Below are 17,845 nucleotides of genomic sequence, written 5' to 3'. Positions count from 1 at the left end.
TAAAATGCAAGTTGAGAAGGACTTTGGGACAATCAAATCAATCCATATGCTGCTCTTCCTTAGGCAAACATACCCACTCCTGGCAAAGCAAATAACTTAAGCCTCAACTCCAACTAGCCGTGTTTATGTTTTGAGGAATACATAAAGAATAGGAGTCTTATATTGCTCTTAGTGCATCTATTGAAATCTCACAACTCTAAATTTGAATTAGGATGCTCCACACATACACAAAAAAATTCCCAAAAGACATTTTGGGTTTTTTTGCCTAGGATAAACATGCAGAACAAAACAGTTCTACCACTTAAAAACACTGTGCATTTATGAGCAATGAGCAATTTCTGTTTCCTTTAAATTTTAATAGTACATTTGATTGCACCTGACACAAGCCAGACTGTTTTATTTGAATACTTTGTAAAATGCAGCAGGTCACAGAAACAAATAATTACTCTTCCTGGAGACCAATTGCAACAGCCAGCTGTGATGTGAAATCTCTGATAAAAGCTAAGTACGGCTGATAGTGCTGGATACTAGCTGGGATGGGAACTGTACACTTCACTTTTAAAAAGCAGTATTCATTTTTTGGTTTGTTTTTCACCGAACAGGGCAAATTGCAGACAGTATAATTGTTCTCTTTTTGCAACTTGATAAGACACAAGTGTAACGTTTAATCCACATTAAGCTCAATTGTTTTAGACAACTCATTAAAAAAATTTCAAATAAGCAACTCCTAAAGTACACCTGCAATTTTCCTGCTCCTTCTTAGCATGTTGTCTGGGGCCCAAGGTTTACATGTTTGTATACATTTTTTAGTTGAGCTTTGTAAACTCCCAAATACATTAGGGCTGCTAGCTTAAGAATCTAGAAGGAAAGAATTAGTTCAGTGGCAGTACTTCAAACTTAGCATTACAGCGCTGTTATAAAAACCCACTTTATCAGTTAGAGTTTGAAGCAAGAAAGACAGTTTTTCAAATTAACTTTGTGCTCTCTGGGAGGTCCAACATTGGGTATACTTATAAAAAAGGGTAGGGAGAAGACAGAGACAAGCTGACAGTTTCCTTGTAGCTCTTTTGTTCCAACGGTTACCATAAAGGGTTTATGATCCTGGGAAGAGTTCTGCCTCACTCATCTCACCTTGTTAGGACTCTTCCAGTGGTAGCAATTATGTTCTGCAAGGGCTCTGTAGGGTTTCCAGGCACATGCTTGTTGGGAGAGAAACAGTAAGCTGATACACACTGTAGGCTTCATTCCAAGGCAGGTGTCCACAAAATGTCACTTCATATTAAAATAACATCCCACTAAAACCTAAATGTTACAGGAGAATCTAGGTAACTGCAGGTCCTGTCCTTCCTGACTCTTAAGCTACTACTTTATAAGTTCTACTCAGGTATGTCCTAAGCACTACACAGACAACTTCACATTAGTGCTGACAGATGCACACACTCATTAAAGGTAATTAACCTGCATGTTTTCTATTTATACAGAATTTAGTTGCCTAATTTGCAGTGCTTAATTCATTATTTTACTGACAATAATTATAAAAAAGGAAATATATTTCTCATAAAATTTCTTGCAACTTCATGCTGTTCAATTTGGGAGCAAGAAACAAATGCAGATGGTTCAATGTACCCAATGCAACAGAAATGCTGGAGGGAGCCACTTGGCAGACAGAGTGTTTGGATTCAAAAGGAAGACAAGCCTTGTTCAAAAATCCTCCTATTTAAGCAAACCTATAAACAGCCTGTATTGGGACTCCTTAGAGAAGCTACAACACTGAGGAATGCAGGGACGCTTCCTCCCATCATCAACAATGAACATGTAAGAAAACCTGTTGCTTTGGAGTCCTCTGCTTCTAGGTTAGATGTTACAAATAAATAAATAAATAAGATGGATCAGTATTTTTGCATTCCTCCTGCAATTCAGCCGGCCTCTGCCACAGTTTACTTTCACTTTAGGCATACAAATGACTCAACCGATGAACATGCAGTTCATCAAAAAGTCCGAAGTTGTACAAAAAAGATGTACTTTGAAACCCTGTAAAAAACCCTACCATTTAATGTACAGAACTGCATTCCTAACATCTTAGGTTATACTGACCTCTACAGATAGCAAATTAAAAGATTTATTACTAAATTTGAATGGGTTTCCTCATGGTTTCTTTTCAGATAACCTCCTGTGATAAAGCTCTAGAATTTTTGTATTTTTTTTCTTTCTATTCCATTTATTCCATTATTAGCACTTTAATCCTTTAAATTTGTCTACTCCAAGTCAGAGCATTTAAAAATAAAGGCTGCTGGTTTGAAAATCCAAAGGTTTTTTTTTTCATTTTGTTGTTTTGGGAGGGGAGTTAAAGCACAATCCCCATTCAGATGTCCAGCAGAGCCACCCTCCACAAATGACATCACCCTCTTGATTGGCCCCTTAACTGCACTACCTTAGCTATCAAAAATGTATCTTACACCCCAGCAGCAAGGTACAGCTAATCTGCTTGCTCAACATTTTATCTGCTTTGTATTGTTTGTAGGGAATGAAGATGTTAAACAGTATAAGTCCAGTATCAACCCTGAGGCTGTGTTAGTCAACTGTTGGTCACTACACTTTGAGCCTCATGGTCCCAGCAACTACCAGCTTCCTTGGCACCTTCAGACGCATCCTGTCCAGCCTAATGGACTTCTATATGTCCAGTTTACTTATACAGCCCCTAAATCAATCCTCTTCTATGGTGGGTACTCCCCCAAATTCCGCCACCAGCCACAGAGACCACACCAGTAAACTAAGGCAAAGAAGTTGTGGAGTACCTCAGCCTTTTCCATGTCTTTTATCCAGAAGTATTTTACCCTCTCATTAATGGTCTGCTTCATCACATAACTTTCACCTGTAGTAATTTTCTACCTAGTAAAATGTTATGTCACAGAAATCTCATACATTTTACTCTTTCAGATTCTTTGACCTCCAGCTGCAGGGCATCTCCATCACTGATTCAATGGTTTTTCTGCTGGTACATCATATCAGTAGTATCAGTAGTTATGTTATGAGTATCACTGCACCCTTAGAAGGTTTCATACCTCACTTTTAATCTTTTTTTTTCTCCTTCTCTTGCTCTTAAAAGATGTTGTTTAATGGCTAGGAGATGTTCAGAAATGCAGAAACATCATTAGTCAAAGAAACCACATTAATAGGCTATATCAGGTGCTTTTTTTTTTTTATCTGGAGATAGTGTAACTGACTTCAGAAATTGTACTTTACTATGCACAAATCAAAAGACTAGAATTCAATGCTCAGGAAAAGTGATATGTGTCATTAGATATAAAGCTATCCAGTTACCAAAGGTACCAAATTCCACTCAGAAGTCAGGCACCGAAATGCAAGACACAATAGTACTTCACTTTTTGGTACCTAAACCTTGTATTTTGCTCTCTCCTTTAGATTATGGAAAAGTATTTACTCTGAGCACTTTGGAGGAAGAGAAATTTCCTTATACTAAAATTTTAAACAAAAGCAACAATTAAATCAAAACAAGCAGAACAAATAATAAGGCAAAGCCTCTGGTGTCACAGGGGTGACACTTTCAGTAGTTCTGGTGTTATGCTTTGATCTATGCCCAGCTTCTGCTATATGTCTCAGTGGCAAATGGAGTCATATAGCTTCCATCAGGAAGGCTGTAGAAAAGAAAGCAATATTTCCCAGTATGATGTAGCCACTAGAGAGGCTGCAGAGACTGAAGTGTTTCATAAAACCCTTCTTTAGCAGGGTCCCAAAAAGTTACCGGCAGAAAAAAACTAGAAATGGAGCAAATACAGGCAGGGAGAAGTGAACAACCCCAGAACTTTTAAAATCCTGAGAGGCAAGTACACTGGCACAGGAGCCAGGACTGCTGTGACAGTCTGTGCTGCTGCTCTGTAAGCACGCAGTGAAGCTGCCCTGCTAGCAGCAATTTCTCATAGTAGCTTGAGAGAAATAAGTCAGATGTTGTGTCCACTCGTGAAGTGAAGTGGCTCAGTCCAGCAGCTCCCAGCAATCATGGTCACTCATCTGCTCTTGCCTGTTTTCCTTCAGTCTCCAGCCCTCGTCCACTGTGGTCTCCTAAGCATTTCTATTCCACCCGCCTTGGCCACCCTGTCCCAACTGCACTCTGATCCCAGGGGCTCCTCAGAAATTTGCCCTCTCCTTCTCCTTTCCCTCTTTTCCTTCCCCAAAGCTTGCCTGTCAGTTTAAGAAATACCACAGAGATGAAGTCAAAAAGCTGTAAGTAGCATTAAATGAAATAAGTCTATCAATAAATGCCTGTGTTCAGGAAGAATCTCCTGCATAAGCGAACAAATAGCTTGGTTTACTGCATGTGCTTTGAATATTCTCACATTCGTCTTCCTTTACTCACAGGATTTTCCTCTCTATTAGAAATCAGCAGATAAGAGTGAAGGCAGGTCTGCAGTTATTGTATAAACTAGTTCTAGTTACTTTTCAAGAATGAATGCTCTAGTTAAATAAAAGCTTTGGGACGCAGTACAGATGTAACTGTGTGAAACATAACATCAAGCGTGGTCAGATAAAATTACATGGATCTTTAACATTAAAATCTGTCCATTGATGAATCAGGAATGCCTATTTTCAGACATTTCAGCTTTGTGAGATATTACACGTGTATTTTTGCTAGATTAACACGAATACTGTAGAGCAGGTACCTGTATTTATCATTTGTTCACTTGTGTATTCTCTTGCCCTTTCATTTTACAATAGCAACAACAAAGCAAACAAAGCAATTCCTCCTACCTAGATTTTGACCCACCCCCTTCTGCTTTCTAGTAGGTCTCTCAGAAAGAGCTTGACTAAATGGAAGGCTTTTCTGAGTACAGGAACATTTAACAGAGCTTTTGCAGGACAAAAAATTAGGGCAAGAAGAAAATGTCAGAGTTAAGTAATCTTGAATATAAAGTGCAGTTTACAGACATTTTAATATTGTGACTTTCAGTTTGCAAAAGTATAAAGAAAATATCAGTCTAAGACAGCCCAGCCAAATGAAACACAGAATTTATCTGATGATTGAAATTTAAAAAGATATACGGATTAAAATCATCTTGAATTGCACCTATAAGAATACTTCTAAAGACTATTCACAAAAAAGTAAACTATTAGTTGGGTTTATATTGTAATAATTTACTTCTAAATATGTTTTCCAGTCTATCTCCAAAAATCAACTTTGACAGAGAATGTAATGATTCAAAATCATTTTTACTAGACATTATATAAACAAACATTTAATTTTATGTTTGTGTAAGACATCACAGCCACCACAAGTTAAAGTAAGGAAGTGCTTTGACAGAAGCAAAGTTACTCATCAAGTAAAAGTGAAAAACAGAAAAGTAGATCTTAAGTTGACGTAAAGGAAAAGTAGTAATAGAAGAGCACATATAGGATCCCAGAGAGATGCAATAGGGAGAAGCATTAACTTCCAGACCCCATTTTTCGCAGTATTAACCAGATGACACTGCAGGCAGAAAAGTATCACGAAAAAGCCAGCACTTTCATCAGGGGGGTCTGAAAAGATCTAACCAGCATTAGTCTCTCTGTTCTCAGTCAGGTGACCACAAAAACAAGTTACAGTTATTCTGCAAGAAGCAGAACTAAGGAAGTCTGTTTTCTTACGGATTTGTGTCATACACCCTATAGTCCAATCTAGCCATAAGCCCTTCACATCTCCTATGATTTCTCTCACACAGACACCTGCAATATCCCTTCAGATATCCCTTTCCCCCACATCTGCCCTCGCAGATCTTATGTTCCCTCTCACTAAAAGCAACCTGTGCTCCAGGCACTGCTACGCTACCCATGCGTTCGTAGGCCTGCTGGAAGGTCACACAGACCATTGTGCTCAGCTAAAGCTTTTCCCTCAGACAGGACACTCATTTGGTTTTTTTCCTCCTCTATCCAGCTTCCAATTTTTAAATACAGCTCATTACCTTAAATTGGACTAAAAAATACATTTGTGTCCAGGTATCTTTTCTGATAGTACTGTATTGTAAGCAGTTGTAAATATCTGAAACAAACTAATAAAACGTGAAAAACATTCATGCCGTTTAATGTTAAAACATAAACTGCATTCAAAGAAAGGTTAATGTCATCAGCCGCTTAAATAACACTAACACTGGCTTATATTTCTGTGTTTGAAACCTGTAGTACTATTCATGTAACTACAACAGTATTACTTCATTCTAGATGTATTCAACATGGCAATGCTAGGATCCTTTGACAGGAACACGGGGGAAAGAAAAGGCAGCCAACTTTTACAGTTTTACAACTTTATAATATCTACACACCCTTTCACACCTTTTCTCAAGCTCTTGCTCTAGTTAGGTAACGATACAAGAGTCATTGCTTTCTCAAGAAAAAGCACCAGTACTCAGCCCAAAAATGTGTCATTTCCGAGACTTAAACTCAACAGGAAGAAAAAATGCTAACCTATATCCTGCTTGGTTCCTCACACACTATGCTTAAGGTAAGTATAGTTTTAGAGGGCTGACTCCTGATATTTGATTGCTTGGTCCCAATAATATCCAAGAAAAATAGTGTTAACCTTAAAGCTGCACACATCTCTATTTTAATGCTTTGAGCTTCACAACGTCTCTTCTGCTTCAACCCTTCATTCCTTTGCCTGACTCTCAGCTACTAATACATCTGTATTATCCTAAATACAGTGCAGTGACAGAAGTACAAATGTCTACTTACAGGAATCATCCAGTTGGCCAGGTCACCATACTTGGACACCTGCATAGCTCCAAGCATTGTCAGGTCAACATGACCTCTGGTAACAGAAGCAAAGTGTGTCATCAGCATATCATGTTCAAGTAACAGTCCACAAATCCTTACAAACTTTTGTTCACACTCTCATTACATCAATGTAAAAAATGGTGGTATACCACAGAGGTAGAGAGCATGTTTCACGCATGTAGTTGTTCTTTTCTCTAGATGTATCACTGATGCAAACTTTTCTGTCTGCCTACTGAGCCTCAAAATGTTATTATTTTTGTCTGGTTTTGGTTAATTGCATGCACAGTCAATCAGCTCTGAACTCATATTTTTAAGTGCACTCCTTCACATATTTATATGCACTCATTATCTTTTCAGAGCCATTCTGATTTAGTGTTTGTTTGCATCCAACCTCCTTCCCAAAAAACAAACAAAAAACAGGTGCAGATGGTGAATTTCCATTAGCAGGGTGGAACGAGGACTGCAGTTGCAGGCTAAGCAACGAGAATATACAGTGTGCAAGTACAGATTAGATACTTGGAAATCACCAAAAACTATTTGTTAAAACACAGTTATAAATGTGTTTATATAAGGCCAGGTGGTGCTAGACACGAACATCAGTATGGTACCTATTAGTTACAGTCTATTTCAATTTCCAATAGCCAGATCTAATTCTTTGTAAACTGTCACTGAGCAAGTCCATGATCATTTTACAGGTTGTTAAATGCTAATCACATTTCGAAGAATTACTAATGAGTTCAGTCACTGACTCAGTTTATTCTTTTCATGTTTCAAAAGATATGTGTTTCTATTGTTACGTACCCTCTTATCATTGCAAATGATTCATCGCTAGAGAAATAGGAAGAACCTGGAAGAACAGTGACTGTCTCCTTTCCTGTAAAAGAAATAAGCTATTGTTTGTACATATTTTGTGTCTTTTACAAATGCAGTCACAGCTATTAACCACTAGGAAAGGATATTTTTATCTAATTCCTTTGCATTTTGCACAACTATGGACCTGACTACACTTCCCAATCAATCATAATGAATTGTGGAGTAGTTTATGCGACAGTTTTTAACTCAGAATTGCCTACTGTTTAATCACCAGCAGTCCCAGGCAAGACATCACTGAAGCCGGAGGTTAAGAAATCCCTGCAGACTTCAGCTTTCTGCTCTATCCACAGGAAAAGTGAGGGGTAATCACTTTTGGAAGAGAGAAAGAGCATCTTCAAGAGATGGAAGGGTTGCAAGGAAGAGAGTGTAGACTAGATGCTACACAGTCTAGAGTGACAATGATGTAGATAACAGAAAAATAAAGAAAGAGCAGACTAAATCTGTCATTTAAGTGCACAAGAAAATGTACTTCATTGTGCTGTACTGTTCTTTCCGTGGCTCTTGGATCAAGCAGTGGAACACACAAAATTTCAGCCAGTGCCCAGTGCATAAATCACATGGAAGTGTTTAATTTTGACTCCATCCAGAGCCCTCTCTTCCCTCCCTTGCCAATTCTTTGAATTGGTCTGAGCAACAACCATATGTATAAAGTGCTTATGGAAATGCATAAGAAGCACATCCGTGGGTAGAATGAGCAGCCAGGCATGAGAAACTGAGAGAAAAAGAGACTACAATGCAAGATGACATTGAGAAAAAACAGTTAATGTAATAACAGAGGGTAAGGAAAATGAGACATCATTAAACAGTTTCCAGAAAATGGAGGAAAAAAAGAAGATAGAGGCAGCAAAAGTGACAGGAAAACAAAAGAAAGCATAGTAGGAAAGTTAAAATGGAGAACTAAGTAACCTGTTTTAATTTACTTAGTTCATTTGATTCATATAATATACCAAGACATTGTAGGAAATTAAGTTTTGACATAGAAAATAGCATAGAATTAGAGTCATACAAGTGGTCTTACATTCAGATCTCAAGAATTCACCATGCAGCCACCCAGACCAGCAGTGAGACTGCCTGAGTTGTCTTTCCCTATCAGGCACCCAAAGGGTTGGAGAGACTGCAAGGCCTGTGAGCAGTAACACGGACTGAGAACCCTGGGGTGAAGCGGGAAGCTAAGGCAATGCTGAACAGACAGAAGCAGACTGAGGGCCAAAGAATAACGTTACAAGAGCTCCAAGTTACCCGGTGCTTGAAGATGCTGTCACAAGCCAGTATTTATGTATATTCATTTATGCTATAAGATGCAGAAGTCTACCTTTAAATTACAGTGAAAGTAAGTTTCATTTAATTGAGATACTCACCAAACTGGAGGAAAAAAAAAAAAAAACATAGAAAAAGACCATATCTCTCTTGGAAAAATATAATTACATTTTCAGATTAAAAAATTGGAGAAAAAGCCCAAGCCAAGAGATTATTTTGAAAACTTGGGTAAAAATAACTTTTTGTAACAGGCTTTGGGATTTGATACTGTACCATTCAAGTCTATGAATGAGCGCAAAATTAAATCCTACTCCTTCGCCATTTAGCCTCTGTCCTCTTCATATGGTTTTATAAATTTGGCTGAAATGCTCGAAGGCACCTAGAGTGGTCTTAACCCAACTAAGTCTCAGTGGGATTCAGCAGTTTCTGAATGTTTTACCAATGAGAACAATAATAGTCTTGGTTGTAGTTTTGAGATTCACCTAATCCTGTGTCCCGTCTGTGCAGCTTCAGACACAGATGTAAGATGCTCAACACTGAATTACCCAATACTAGAATAGCCTGACTTCCATGTTGCATTTTATTCTAATCTCTCATACGTTAGGTTCAACCCAGGAAGACTACTTCTTGAATAATATTTGCTGATCACTAGTAATAATTCAAGATCATCTTGATATCTACATAAAAGCACAGTGATTTTCTGAGTCTGATAAAGTTCTTGAAGTTTCACTAATCCTTACTCTGTTAAAATGTTTCATTTCTAATACACCCATATTAGAACTTATCATTATCAATATTTATGGTAAATTCTTTTATTTTTAATTTTTTTTCTTTCCAATGACAACTCCAATAAAAAATAAAAAAATCCTCAATTTACTTCAGGCATTAATTCAACTCCCATGTGACTCTGACATTTTCTGTCTTACAGTGTATCTCAACACTTAGTGACTGCTGAAACACTGCAGATGGGCTTAAATAACTATTTAAAATGTAACACTGAAACAGGGGAAATAACATAGTGGGTATCAATTAGTTAAGCCAGGTAGCAAATGTTTTAAGTCAGTGAGCAATTGTTGGAGTGTACCATGCTATTAAATTATAAGCTTAGTTTATGTCAGTGCTTTATCTCATTTGGCTATTCAGAGTTTAATTGTATTAAAAAACAGTGATCAGCAAAGGTACTTTTTTATATGTAAAGATACAGTCATTTCCGATAAAGACAACTTTGAAAAAACAACTCTAAAATATCAGCTATGGATCCGTAATCTATACTGTTAATATTAATGGGAATTTATAAGGTGCAAAAGCTTCCTGAAGTTTATCACAATGCAATATATAGGTCCAGTTTTATATGGAAGCAGTCAAAGGGAACAGGTATATGCACAACTTACCATTAAGAAAACAGAAATCACGCCAAAGACAAACACACTAAACCTTAAGTTTGTGTTTTCACATTTCATGGCTGTTTCTGAGGTGAAATGCCCCCAGACAGAAGGAAGCAGTGCAAAACTGCGCTCGATAAATAAAAGGGAGCAGTAGCAGGTGATATGTTTGAACAGGGGAAAGCTCTTGCAGACAGAGCAGTCCCAGAAGCACTCCTCCTTTGCTGACCTCTCTCCCGGCCAGGCTGCTCTCAGTGCCCGTGGACCTCCGTTCCTCTCCCAAAGTGCTGAAAGCATCAGCCCCAGCAGCAGCATTGCAGCATGCCTGGCCCTTTTTGGCAAGCTCTTTTGCTCCTGCCCTGGCTACAGCTCCCTCCCCAAAGATATAATTGGGTATCACTTACACAATTCACTACATAGGGAGAAACCAGGCTGTTATATATACAACCTTGAAAACCATGTCCCAGACATGAATCATTGAAAGCCATTTTCTAGAATACACGATGTGAGAAGTAGCTGGAAAAAAATCCATATTCACATATAGGCCCCACAAAACAATCTCACTTCTGAAAAGGAAAATTTGACCCTCTACTGCCTAGGCTGTAAAAAAGTTTCCTTCAGTAGCTACTAATATGTACCAATGCATAAGCTCTAACCAGAATATGAAACGTCTGTATTGATCAAAACCAGCTATTACTTAAAATACTAAAAGAAGCCAAATACATCAATATTTATAAGTAAATAAATCAGGAATCTGGGTTCAAATACTGAATCAAAAGAAAAAATTTTAGGCTAAAAATGAATAATCATTTTCTATAAATGAAATTTATTTAAGAGATTTTACCTGCATTAATCAGGTCTGGATCCACTTCATTTTCAAGTGGATAAGGACCCTGACAACAAAACAGACATATGTCAGCTCTATACTGAAATACCTTTGAGGTACAATTCGTAACTGCTTTATTATTTCTAATGCTTATTACTGAAAGCAGATCATAACCAACTTGCATTTTTTCTTTTTCTTTGGCACAACACCATCTTATATATACAAACCAAAATTCACATTAACTAACCTATCAGGACTGACGAACACATTGCTGGAGGCTGTTAGAATTATTAAATGACCACAGAGTCATTTCCACCAAAATGACAGATATTTTTTAGAGGGAGGTATCCAAGTGCAATTTAATAACGCTTTACCACAGTGAAAATAATGTTCGTTTTAGGTTTTAAGTTAAATTATGTTTAATAAGCCAACTTACAAGGCTTGATCTTGCAAGCTAGTGAAGGTGCTGACCCCTCCAGAAAAATGTTACTTAAGAACATGTTTAATTTTAACGAAATAACACCATCATCCTGAAATAAGCATTTCTTTAGAGACTTCCCCACATTGCAGGGAGAATTACACAATCATGCAATACAGCAAATCTTTGAACATGCTTTTTAGTAAAACTATAATGAAGATGGTAAGAAGATGAAAACCCAGCAGCACAGCAAGGTGTGTACATTGCAGTAAATTATCAGTGACCGTGATATATTCTTACCAAACCCAGGACTCCATTTTCACTCTGTAAGTGAACAGTTATATCTGGACTGATGAAGTTACTGGCCAGCAGCGGGATTCCAATACCCAGATTCGCTGAGTGAATTGGTCAAGGCACAAACAGAGAACACAGTTATGGCAAACTAGTAAATTGACAAAGTTACCATTGTACTATGATTAGATTAGAACTGTTCTCTTCACAAATATTTTATTTTTCAGTTAGATGCCTCACATCTGTACTGAATTGTTTTGGCATTTGGACTGCCTAACTGCATTCTGTCAAATGCTCCACATGCTAAAATATACTGTCCAAGTAATCTTCATTTCCAATGAAATTTTTCAAGAAATACTTATGCAACATTGAAGGCCTAACAAACACTCTGGATATGCCTGGGTAAAGACTCCAGGTTCCATATGCATTAGCATCCCATCTTTTTCAATAGGTCATTAACAAAATGACACAATTCCATGTGCTGGGCAATGCAAAGAACAAACATGAAAATAAACTTATGTTAAGCAGAACAGCTGCGGCTGCTATGGTGAATCACCACAGCTTTAACCTACAGCACAGCTAGAGGATACCATACATGCCATCCTCAAACTCTAAAGCGGCTCGTCTGATGATCCTCTCCCTCACGTTGTCTCCTTGTTTTTGTTTGGTTTTTGAGTCTTCAGGCTTTCGGATTGATAAGCGCTGCAAAAGAAAAAATAATCGTAAGCAAAGATTAGCATCCAAATTCTTGCTTCTCAGACACAAAAGCCTGCTTTGTGATTGCACTGAGATATTTGGTCTAAGAATAAGGTTAACAATACATCTCTTACAAAAAATAACCTTTTCTTCCATCAGTTCAATCCTATCTAAACCAGCGGAGTCATGAAGTACCCCAAATGATAGCCTTAGAGGAAAATGTTATTTCTTTGTCTGCATTGCCAAGACTGAGTGGATGCATATACACAGACACAACTGGTTAAGAATAAGGGAGAAAGAGCACAAGGCATTAGTGAAGATACTAACAAGTCTGAGATTCATTTCCCCATAGATACCTACGTTTTTTAAATGTCAGCCTAAAATGCAGATACTGCCCTCTCTCTGCATTCATTCCATTCAATGGTGCTATTCTAGATTTACATGCATGAGAGACACAAATAGCAGTCATATAAAGGGCTAAGCAACTAAGTTTCAAATTTACTTTTGCACGAATCTGTCCAAAAGGCATTTCCTGTGATTTTCTGGCCTTAAATTGATGCTTTCCAAATCATGTGTAGGTGAAAATGCCATGACATTTAAAAAGTTCATAAGATCTTTTTTTATAAGTGATTGTGTATGTGGATTCTGTTCTTTGTGCATCTGCCCCATGCACTCTTTCGGACTATTCTGGACAAGGTCAGGTTGCAGGTCCCGCACCCCATATGTCCTCACGTTCTCTCCTACTCCGGGTTGTAAAGGACAAACTAGGCAAAATCATCCTCTGTTCCTTTTCATCACCCCGTAAAAACTTTTTCAATGCCTTTTTCTCCTTATACTGGGAGCCCCTTTCCTCCTGGACAGTCACAGACTAACACTGTCAGTTCTCTTAAAGTCCTCAGCAATTTCTTCTCTATATCACTTGCCAGTGATGACTACCTTTATAGAAGGCATAACACTGTCTCAAACAGTAAGACTCAGACTTTCATCATAGATTCCCCTCATGCAATCTTTTAAAAAGAGGAATTTTGCCCATAGCTGTTAGAGTTCCACACAAACCAGTTTGTTCATCTCAGTTTTCTTTCCCTTTATGTCAGGGAAGCATTGCTCCATGCACTTTAAGTTACAAGCGCATCAGCATGTTACCTTAACAGTACACTATCATGCAGGATTACCTTCAGCTGCAGCTTTTGTAGACAAGGTTATGGATAGCCAATATCCTTGCAGATATCATAAGTGAATCTTCAGCTTCTAAGAATGAGTTACAAGCTGTTCAAATTATATCCTGTTAGCCACCTTAGCACTTATTCAGCTGGAACTTTAGGAGCTTCTACTACTGTTTAGGAACATATATATTTATATATGTATATGTACATACAAACATATTCACACATATAAAAACATATATGATAGCTACATGTAGAGTGGTTCAGAACATTTAGAAGATATTTCTACTTTGTAGATTAGGGTGCATGCTGTGGGAGGACAATTCTCAACTGTACAGTAATGGTGATGCCCCAGGACATGCCGTCTCCGTGGCCCTGGCGATAGGCCCTTTTTCTCTACATCTGACATCTACTCCCTGAGGCTTCTGAATTAGCACAAGAACTCCACCCTTCGTGCCGTATATGGAAAGCTACAAGGACAAACAAAGTGCAGACAGTCTCCCTGGCAATCCTAGCCAAAAGAATTTACTCTGTGTGCATTGTTGCATGTATTCTGGGAGCAGAATCCCCAAGGACAAGACATCTTGAACAAAAGAGTAACTATTTTTTTTCTTACTTGAAATACTAAAGTTCCTGACCCATTTGAAAGAGGTTTTTCTTGTGCACTGTAATCTTCTAACTGCATTTTATTTAGCATTCTAACCCACAGATTGGTTCTTTTTATGAAAGATGGAATACCTTCTTCAAAATCTCTTCATGATTTTATGGGGATAAACTAATTACAATTATAGGAGCTGTACAAAAAACACAGAATTTAGTATTAAATGAATTCCTTTATAAAAAATTATCCTACAGACTATATTAGATAGTATCATTTTCACAATGGAATGCAAAAAACTGGCTGAATATTTCTAAAAAAGCTATCCTGCTTTTGAGAACTCAAACTCTTTTTGATAAAGGCACTTTTCAGATCTACTCCATTGAGGAAATCTTTGACCAAAAAATATTTTCTGGAATTTTGTTTTTTGTGTCTGAAGCCAATGAGTTTGTGCTGAAGAGGCCCTTCCTTAAAGAACAGAGGCCAGCAGCAGGAACTGAATTAAATAACATTCATATTTATATAAAATTCATAATTAGATTTCCCTTTTCCCACCTATTTGGAATTTCATTATACAGATTTATTTTGTGCTTTGGCTATTTTCCCTAGAATTGCTTCACTTGCCTGTTACGCAAAAAGTAGTAACAATCACAGAGGATTTCTCTGCCACGAATGGAAGGCTGTATAGGAAATACGACAAAGGCATTTCCAGTAGAGGGACCAAGTCTGAGACCAATTAGGCAGGAACTGCTATTTAAGACCAGTAAGAATTATGACAGACTATCCTCTACTTACTCCTCATTTCCTCCCCTTTACCAGTTATCATACTCTATGCTTTCATATGTACAGCCTCTTTCCTCACATATAATCTTTTACAAAGAGTAAATAAATCTGCCATGTCCTTCCTATACTTCCACTGATGAGACACACCACTGCTATAATTACAAACTTCCAAGGACAAAGTTAATCTCTGTTGTAACTTTGCTGTGTAGTTTATAAAAGCTTTCTTCTCTCTCTCTCTCTCACTTCCTTTTTCTCTTAGGCATATAAAAAAGGGGCAGTTGACTGGACATCAAAGGAGTTCCCACTTACACAGAGAAGTCAAAGAAAATCTCAGACAACCTGTGTATTTTGTATAGAGGTCTTTCCTGGGTGGAGAGTCTTTATCTAGTTCCAAACTGCAATAAGAGCAGCGGTTTAATAAACGCGAAATGGATCTCTCTCATGAAAGGTGAAAGCTTTTTTAAACTGAGATTATTGCATCCATTCAAAAGAAAGGAATAGAGTATTTGTTAATTGCAGTCTCACACAACATGCCCAAAGAATAAAAGGAGGTTTGATACATCTCTTTCCAGTCCAGTACTCAATGAGGCAATATGTTTTTGCAGGATGAGCAGATGGAAGAGGAAGGGAAGAAAAAAAGAAAACTTTTTAACCTTAACATTCCCCAAAAGAGTTTACCCAAAGAAAAGTATTTGTATGACTTTCTAGGACTTTGTGACTTAATTTTAATAATAAAATTTTAATTACTACAATTTCTTTCTGCATTTTCTTTTTGTCATGAAGGTTTTTTCCTTGTATCATATATTCCTCCCTTCCACCAGCTCTTCTAATGACATTTTGAATAATTTCCACCTCCAGAGTATGGAGACACTGGAGAAATACAGAATTTTCAATTGCAACTTAAGTGCATTGTCACATCACCAAAATGAGCATTGGGACATAGCTTGACTGAGGCAAAGCAACAGAAAAAAAAGAACAATTACATAATCATCACTTTCTTGGAATTTTTCAGTGTTGGAATATTATTGCTGCAATTTTAAATAGCCATTGACATCTTGTATTTTGTCCAGAAATGCGACTGGTAAAAAAGTTCCTGTTTAAAGAAAAGGAAAGAAAGGTTCCAGGACCTTTGCAATGTATTTCACTACACAGCACAAACAGGACTGAGATTGGCGCTACCTGCCCACCTCAAAAGCTCTCCAGTAAAAAAGAAAGTATCTGATTGTCAAAGTTAGCTCTTAGTCTAGACTTTCCTCACTGTGTCTACAGAAGGTGAGCTGGGAGAAGGAAGGAGAATGGGTTTCCCATCAACGAATTTTCAACTGCTATAAAGTCTTTCAGGACCACAGGCAGCTGCTCTAACTTTTTCAGAGTCCAAACCAGAGAGGCTGAGGCATGAGACACAAGGCTTAGTTGTCAGCCCCACCATCTACCTACTATTCTCCAGCACTTAGCAAAACTTGGCAGGTCTTTCTCACAGTGTTTTCTCACTGCTAACACTTAGTGGCTAGAGAAAAAATTCTGTAAATTCTACAGAAACACCCTAAGTTGAAATATGTTGGTACCAAGAAGCTCAACTACTTACTTCAATTCTCTTCTCAAACTTCTCTCCTTGAATCAGACGATCAACATAGATTTTGGGAACATGAATATCTTCTGGGGCAAATGCTCCTATATCAACAATTTCTTCCACCTACAAAGAGAAAAGAGAAAGGGAAAACATTTGCTGATTCAATGGGAGTTTACTAGCAATGAAAATTCAAATATTAAATATACAGTGGATCAAATCACTTAAGAAAAAACAAGGAATGGGACAAAACAGAAATACCCTTTAAAATAGGCTATTTTAGATAATTATCTTCCTTCTTCTTTCATATGCAGCAAACTGCAGTATTTTTTGCCAAGGGTATTTCTACATACAAATGGAAAGTAGTTAATTTTCTAACAGCCCAAATTGTACAAAACCACCGTAGAGAAATATACCGTGTACACTCACATCAGAGTTCTTTGTGCCTATAAGTAGTGTACATCTATACAGCAGGAAACAATATGCTGGTAGCAAAAAGTCAGAGTACAAACAAGAAGTACACATTTTAAGCATACAGACTCAGAAGCTGCATTGAAGTTACCCTGTAGTGTACTCAGTGATAATGCTGAAAACATTTGAAAGGCAATAATTAATGGTAAGCAAGATGTGAAGATCAACAGTTGGTGAAACAGAGATATAGCACAAAATGGCACTGATCCACACATGGTGCATTTTAGATGTGACTTCTTTGGGGCACCACAAGACATTAGGGCTGTCCCTCCTGCTTTGTCTGAGTTCAGGGTGGTCCCATGCTCCATGGCTGGAGACCCACTGTGTGGCCATGTGCCTGCAGCTCAAAACCTTGACTGTGCCTGGTACTTTCCCTGGCAAATCTCAGCTGCAAGGAGCACATGTCATCCTGTCCCAGCACTCACGAAACAGACACTCATTTGGGGACTGTATCTGCATTGGCCACTGAGAAAATATATAATGTTAAGCAAAGCAGTGGGTCAAAGATAATATCTGAAACAATCTACTCAACAGAAAATCAAACAGCTTCTGAACTACATTATCAGGAACTAGTTAGACTTTTAGAAAGGTTAAAAAGAAGTCTAGGAATCCCAAAGGACACAGAATATGGTATATCGGTAGGGCTGCACCACTTAGCAGCCTTCACCAATGAAGCAACATTAAAGAACTTAAAATCCAATTTGACATCCTACCGCTATTGCACAATGTGATCAATGATAAAATCCATAGTACATCTG

The 17,845-nt window shown here is 37.8% G+C and overlaps 1 protein-coding gene across 1 annotated transcript in view; it reads right to left on the bottom strand.

Annotated features, from left to right (window-relative positions):
- Positions 1–17,845, bottom strand: part of LOC112993412 (succinyl-CoA:3-ketoacid coenzyme A transferase 1, mitochondrial) — an 80,129-nt gene that overhangs the window by 19,717 nt on the left and 42,567 nt on the right. The window contains exons 8-13 of the mRNA XM_064502173.1: positions 16,635–16,742; positions 12,400–12,511; positions 11,819–11,913; positions 11,119–11,167; positions 7,564–7,636; positions 6,721–6,796 (exon numbers count right to left, since the gene is read on the bottom strand). Of these exons, the coding sequence (XP_064358243.1) occupies positions 6,721–6,796; positions 7,564–7,636; positions 11,119–11,167; positions 11,819–11,913; positions 12,400–12,511; positions 16,635–16,742 (513 nt within the window). The remainder of the gene's footprint in view (positions 1–6,720; positions 6,797–7,563; positions 7,637–11,118; positions 11,168–11,818; positions 11,914–12,399; positions 12,512–16,634; positions 16,743–17,845) is intronic.

The sequence above is a fragment of the Dromaius novaehollandiae genome, chromosome Z (genome assembly GCF_036370855.1).
Source record: "Dromaius novaehollandiae isolate bDroNov1 chromosome Z, bDroNov1.hap1, whole genome shotgun sequence".
In the NCBI taxonomy this organism is placed as follows: domain Eukaryota; kingdom Metazoa; phylum Chordata; class Aves; order Casuariiformes; family Dromaiidae; genus Dromaius; species Dromaius novaehollandiae.
The sequence above is the reverse complement of the archived record's forward strand: the minus strand, read 5'-3'. Positions and strand labels throughout refer to the sequence as shown.